The sequence below is a fragment of the Stereum hirsutum genome (assembly GCF_000264905.1).
Source record: "Stereum hirsutum FP-91666 SS1 unplaced genomic scaffold STEHIscaffold_18, whole genome shotgun sequence".
NCBI classification, from domain to species: Eukaryota; Fungi; Basidiomycota; class Agaricomycetes; order Russulales; family Stereaceae; genus Stereum; species Stereum hirsutum.
The window spans coordinates 826,143-832,377 of NW_006763148.1; the positions used below are offsets into that span (position 1 = coordinate 826,143).

General features: G+C 51.5%; 3 protein-coding genes across 3 annotated transcripts; 1 reads left to right on the top strand and 2 right to left on the bottom strand.

Annotated features, from left to right (window-relative positions):
• Positions 1–91: 91 nt before the first annotated feature.
• On the bottom strand, positions 92–2,045 carry STEHIDRAFT_172177 (FMN-linked oxidoreductase; the record flags this gene model as incomplete). The annotated part of the gene is made up of 8 exons (XM_007309772.1): positions 92–473; positions 565–926; positions 1,029–1,154; positions 1,220–1,424; positions 1,506–1,589; positions 1,655–1,720; positions 1,802–1,888; positions 1,962–2,045. 8 exons carry the CDS (start codon positions 2,043–2,045, stop codon positions 222–224), a joined length of 1,266 nt encoding a protein of 421 aa, XP_007309834.1. The 3' UTR covers positions 92–221.
• Positions 2,046–2,832: 787 nt separating this feature from the next.
• On the top strand, positions 2,833–4,540 carry STEHIDRAFT_115311 (FAD/NAD-P-binding domain-containing protein; the record flags this gene model as incomplete). The annotated part of the gene is made up of 6 exons (XM_007309773.1): positions 2,833–2,969; positions 3,015–3,555; positions 3,621–3,739; positions 3,829–3,970; positions 4,043–4,129; positions 4,202–4,540. 6 exons carry the CDS (start codon positions 2,833–2,835, stop codon positions 4,538–4,540), a joined length of 1,365 nt encoding a protein of 454 aa, XP_007309835.1.
• Positions 4,541–4,973: 433 nt separating this feature from the next.
• Positions 4,974–6,167, bottom strand: STEHIDRAFT_172178 (uncharacterized protein; the record flags this gene model as incomplete). Its single annotated transcript, XM_007309774.1, has 2 exons — positions 4,974–5,454; positions 5,535–6,167. 2 exons carry the CDS (start codon positions 6,165–6,167, stop codon positions 5,125–5,127), a joined length of 963 nt encoding a protein of 320 aa, XP_007309836.1. The 3' UTR covers positions 4,974–5,124.
• Between the last annotated feature and the right edge of the window lie 68 nt (positions 6,168–6,235).

Below are 6,235 nucleotides of genomic sequence, written 5' to 3' on the forward strand. Positions count from 1 at the left end.
AAAGAAGTGTGAACTGCGTCTTCGCTCTCTTGGATTCGGATTTGACATGCACGGTTGAATACCCCGACTATGCATCCAGTCTATTCGTTCCCTCGTCAAGCCAGCTACCAGAGTATCGTGAATCAAGTACAACATACAAAACCGTCCTTCTTCATGCCTTTCGCGTCCCCCACACTACCCCACTGATACAGTCACATCGCACTTCAACCCAGATCAGAGTACTAATCTTTCTTCGTCGTCAACATCTTCATCCACCCCCTCTCATACTGATTCGCAGGCTTGACCGCGACACCCAACTCCTGCGCCGCTGTCATCACGAAATGCGGGTCGCAAATCATAGCACGAGCGAGGAAAACGACGTCGGCATCGCCAGCGGCGATGATACCGTTCGCTTGACTGGGTGTCTCGATCAGGCCGACGGACCCGATGGTGAGAGAGGGGTAAGCTTTCTTGAGTGAAGTGGCGAAGGGGACCTATGAAGACCAACAAGAGATTCAGTGAATCAATAACAGAGGCCGAATCTTATCCTGTGTAAACAAAGCGTTAGGTGTAAAGATGGCTGACCTGATAATAAGGCCCAACCGGGATCTTCTGCCCCGCCCAATTCCCTCCAGTCGATACATCCACCAAATCCACACCCAACTTGATCAACTCACCCACCAGCACAGCGTTCTGCTCCGGGCCCCACTGCAGCCATTCTCCACTGTCGCTCTTTTCGGGCGTTTCGGCCCAGTCCGTCGCACTGATGCGGTAGAAGAGAGGTTTCTTGGGATCCCAGGCCGCACGGACACGCTCGACGATGCGGAGGGGCCAGGCGATGCGGTTAGAGAGAGAGCCGCCGTAGGAGTCTGTGCGGGTGTTGGAGAGGGGAGAGCAGAATGCGTGTAGGAGGTAGCCGTGGGCACCGTGCAGTTCTATGAAATCGACTGGTGGTAGGGTACATATGTAAGGTACATATCACAAAGGGCAGTAGAGGGTAGGAGAAGTCAGTCAGGATCTCGAAGAAAGGGAGAGACAAACGAACGTACAGCCGGCTTTCTCACAACGCTCGACAGCTGCCGCGAATGCATCCTCGACCTCCTTCATATACTCTTCCGTCATAGCCTTTGGAGTTGGGTATTGCGGGTTGTAAGGAATTGCACTGGGCGCGTATACTGTCCACATTAACCCAAAGTCAGTACCCACGCATCACATATATAAGAGGCATGTAGAACCGTACCGTTATCCGGCCAGCCGTCCTCATCTTTCTCGGCGACCCACTTCCCCGCTTTATGCGTTCTAGCGGCATTCGAGAACACCCAGGGTGCGTACGTCGATGACTTGCGTCCGGCGTGTGCGAGTTGGATGCCGATGGTACTACCTTGGGAATGTACAAAATCGACAATACGTTTGAGGGGAGCAATTTGGGAGTCCGTCCAGAGCCCCTATAGGATGGTGGCGACGTCAGTACCCGCCCACGTCATTGGCAGTATTGTGTCAAATATACGAAAGGACAGTGGACGTACGGCGTCTTGCGGTGAGATACGACCTTCGGGGACTACAGCGGTGGCTTCCATGCAGATCGCACCTGCACCGCGAGTGGCGAAGCCCTACATATGTTTGAAAACCGGTCGGTGACAAGGACTTTGGAGGGGGAAAGCACTATACAACTCACGCCGACATGAACAAAGTGCCAATCGGTGGCGTGGCCATTGTCAGAACTGTACTGACACATGGGCGACTATGGCATAAAACCCGTCAGATTTCAACCGAAAGTTGTAGAAGAATTAATATCAGTGCGAGTAGAAATCTCAGAACTTACAACGAAGACGCGGTTGTTGAAGGTCACATCTCGGAGCTTGAGAGGATGGAAGAGAGGAGGAAGATCCTTGTTTTGGTGAAAGTTCTCCTAAGGACATCAGCACAATAAATGACGGTCAATACGACCAATTATCCGATCAATGCGTTGATCCTAGACGAACTGGGGGAAGTGTGGCGCCGATGCTAGGTTCGTTGAGTGAGATGTACTGCTCCAAACCGGGCACTCTCTTGTTAATGTTCGCCATATCTTGATTTAGGAGTCGTGGAAAGCTGCTGGGGATGGCTGTCGGATGAAGAGACAGACTGAACGGTGAGCCATTTATAGGAAGATCAAGTCACCGGGATGTGGCGTCGTGGTAGAGCGGACAGGATGCGCATCAGCCTGAGAACTTCCGGAAGCGGTTGTGATAACTCCGACAACGAACACGAAACGAACACGCTTCTTTCCGTTCGCCACTTCCATGAGCTTGGCTTGGCTTCAGTGTTCCTTCTCATGGCTTTTGCATGCACGACGCAGCAAAGTGGCACCCTATCTTGGATAGAGATCAAGCGCCGACGCAATATCCATCGCCGTCGAAGCCCGGGTGAGAAATAATTTGGGTTGCATCGCGCTCACGCATGTTGGAAGGATCACAGAAGCGACTCGTTGCAGCTCATTCCACGATACTTTCGAGTCCCGGAAGAAAATCTCGCAGTTCGGTGACGGTAGGATATCCCAAACCTGGCTGGTTCTTCTCATGTTTGCCGTTCATGTCCTGTCAACTTGATATTCTTGGACCTTGACATGGCATCTCCGCGCTGCGCTCCCAGCGCTTGATACGGTCAGAAGTATTTGAATCATCCAAAACAATCCACACGGTGATATCTTGAGTAAGATCAACCACGAACTAGATTTCTGCCTGGATCAGCCCCTCGCTCAGCCGCGCTTTATGTTGGGATCCTCTCTTAGCACCGTGTATATATATACATGGCATGTACCTCTAGGCTAAGCGTCTCCACTCAGTCAACATCCAAAACCTCTCATCTCTCTCAATGGCGAGTACCAAAGTCATCATCGTAGGCGCAGGAATCGCCGGGCCCGTCCTTGGCATGCTCCTCAATATGCGGGGTTATAACCCCATTGTCTATGAACGGTTACCAGCGTTTAGTACCGCGGGTCTCAGTCTAGTGTATGTTTTTCTTTTTACATCCATTGCCGTTACACTTCTCCACAGACCGACCCTTTCGACCTGCTTCTTCTGCTACACGTCTAAGCATGCTTGGATTCTCATATATGATTGGAACCTCTCAAGTCTTCAACTCAACGGTCTCCGTCTCCTCTCCCAAATCCCCGACTTCGTCCCTAACATCCCTGGTCGGCCTCTTTACCAGTTATCGTCGTATTCCACCCTCTCCTCGGACCCTGGACTCTTGCATTCTTCCAACTTGCCGTCCCGGCTCGCCGAAATGTTTGGGGTGCGCATGACAGCTGTGGCGCGGCATGCTTTTCATCGGTATATCATTGATCGTGCGGAGGAAATGGGCGTGCCTATAGTGTGGGGGCACCAGGTGGATGGAGTGGAGGAACTTGACGGGAAGGCTGAAGGGAGCAATGAGGGAGAGGAAGGAGAAGGGGGGACAGGTATGGTCAGGGTTTTATTCAAGGACGGAGGCAGCGATGTGGGGAGTTGGGTGATTGGATGTGACGGATTGCATAGCGGAGTGAGGCGAGCCGTTTTTGGAGAGGTGGCTGCAGACTATACCGGAGTCTCTCAGGTTGGTCTCATACCGTTCGCAGCTTGACTTTCGCTGACTAACGAGCCAAATTTTTGTTTTCCCAGACTGGTGGAATCTCGCCCACGCCCGCGATTCTTGCCGCGACACCAACTATGGCGAACTTTTATGGATTGGGCGCGCATATGATCGCGTATCCCGTGTCGGACACTCATACGTCTTGGGCGTAGGTCGATTTCCCGTTCTTATTTTCGCCTGACTTGCAAGGCATTGCCAAAAGCGATATCTAGAGCTTCAATGACAGTTTGGTTACAGGGTCACTCTTCCCGAGCAAAAGCTCAAGGAGACATGGCAAGCTGCTGACAAACACGTCTTGGAGGAATTTCAGAGCTCAGAGTACGCTAACTGGAATGACGGAGCTGGTGAATTGATCAAAACCACGGAGAAGCTCATCAAGGTCAGTGCACATCGTGACTTCAGGCATTACTATACAGAAGAGGCGTTCGGGCATTGACTTACTTGTCCGCAGTATGGTCTCTACGATCGACCAGAGCTCAAGACGTGGCACAAGGGGAGAGTCGTGCTGCTTGGTGACGCTGCCCATCCTACAAGCCCCGTACGTTTGCATTTTTGATCCGTTATAAGTATATATTCAAGTCCATCCGTGACAAATTCTTGGCATCGACAGCACCTCGGCCAAGGAGCCAACCAGGCCTTCTCCGACATCTCTCTACTACTCTCCCTTCTTGATACGCACAATCCAACGCGCACCCCACCCAGTACCTCAACCCTCTCAGTTATATTCACCGCCTTCGAAACTGAGCGCATCAAGGTTTCTGCGCCTATCGTGAAAGATGCGAGGGCGAGGGGCGAGTATAGAGTTATGAAGGGTGAGAAGGAATGTCGGGAGAGGAATGAGGAGATGAGGAAGGAGGGCGATAAGGATATTGTGAGACTTTATGCACGATTGGTCGAGGAGTTGGGAGCGGGCGAGCAGGTAATGAGGCAGATTGAGGAATCTGCTTGATGTGAGGTGTACGGCCTGAAGTATGGTGACGCTGTTCACATTGTCGTGGAAGCCCTGTAAGCACGCAGAATATATTGATGTCCTTACACAACGTTTGGGGCATCCCGCTGTTTCTCATGGTTCAGAATTCAGAGCACGGATTTACTGACCAGCGATGGCCATGGTGTGTGGCGAACCGCTGCAACTTTGAACGTACCATCATAATATAACAGATAAGAAGATGTATCGAACTTCAGAATCTCAAACCGCCTTCTTGAATACCGCTCGAACTTCGCCTCGTCTTGAGCACCGTCGTGATCCGGAGTTTTCTGGTTCCTTGACAGAATTTCTAACAAGCTCGATTCGAGGGAATTCATCGGGACTATTCTATTCATTAATCGAGGCTCGAGCATAAGTGAGGGTCGTATAGCATGATAACATATTTTTGGGACAACGAGAAACAGGTACGACAAAAAGATTACGGTGAAAGACTCAAAACCGTCTAAGCATGAGGCTGAAAGCATAAAGTAGTACCAGCACATACTCATAATTGAGAGCGATGGGACGTAGAGACTGAAGAGATGAACGAGCAGATGGAAATCAGCTCAGAATGGGTCGACAGACACGTTCTGTCTCGTCGAATTCCACCAATTCGCTCCAAATAGTTGGACCATACGCTCGTTCTTGACCAAAAGCAAAGGGTAAGGATGCGGCTTGCGAGCTTCCTCGCCGAAGTAACGATCCGCGCTGGCCGGTCCAATGGCCAACACACGCAACCATTTCGGAGGCACACGTTCTTGGTGACGAGTCGAACGCCGAGGGTTGCGCCGTGGAAGGGAAGAAGCCCCACGTACTGTGTCGCCGTTGGTAGCATCCAGCATCTTGTCGAAGGCCTGAAGCACCCTATTTTTGACCTTCTGTGATGGACGCTTGACCTATGGCCCGGCAAGAACAGCATTGCCATGAATGGAATATTGAGCGACATGTTTCAATGAGGATGGAAAAACAGACGCACAGGAGTTCCATTCTCTCCGAGGGGAGCCTCCGAGGCTTTCCTGGAGTATATATTTTTCGGCTCTAATGAACTAACGGCCTTGTCGAAAACAGCCTTCGAGATATGCGACACTATAGTACCCTTCCCAGAGCTCAGCTTAGCCTGAACAAGAACACCAATCAAGTTCCCGTATTCGTCTCGGAGGGTGAGGAGGACATCAGGATGACAGAACGGGTCGGGGCGAAAGAAAGCAGTTCCGTTGCAGCGTTCCAGTGCAGAGGCCATCTTGTCGCCAGAAGGAGCATCGTAGCCAAAAGGGAGATGAGGCGCTTTGTCCCAGTTCACAGAGAACGAGCGATAGTCAGAGCCGCCCATGTGCTTGACGCCGACCAAAGTCACCTTTCGGTCTTTGAGCCAGCTCCATTCTGGCAAGTCAGATAACTCGAATGCGTGGTCAATGGGGGTATAGACGCCACCGAAGTGCTCCAAGAACAGAAATATCACCTGCCACTCGAGCACGTATCCGTTCATCTGGTTATTGAGCATGGCATTCGACAGCTGGTTTATCCAATCCATTCGGTCCTCCTGAGCGAAGTGTTTGATGATGGTAGCAAGGGCGACCGGTTCGTCGATGTAGATCGGGCCAGGGGTCATTTAGATTCTCCATATTGTCCTTGTGAATGCGTCCCAGACCGATCTCGAGAGCGACCACGGATTTCGTT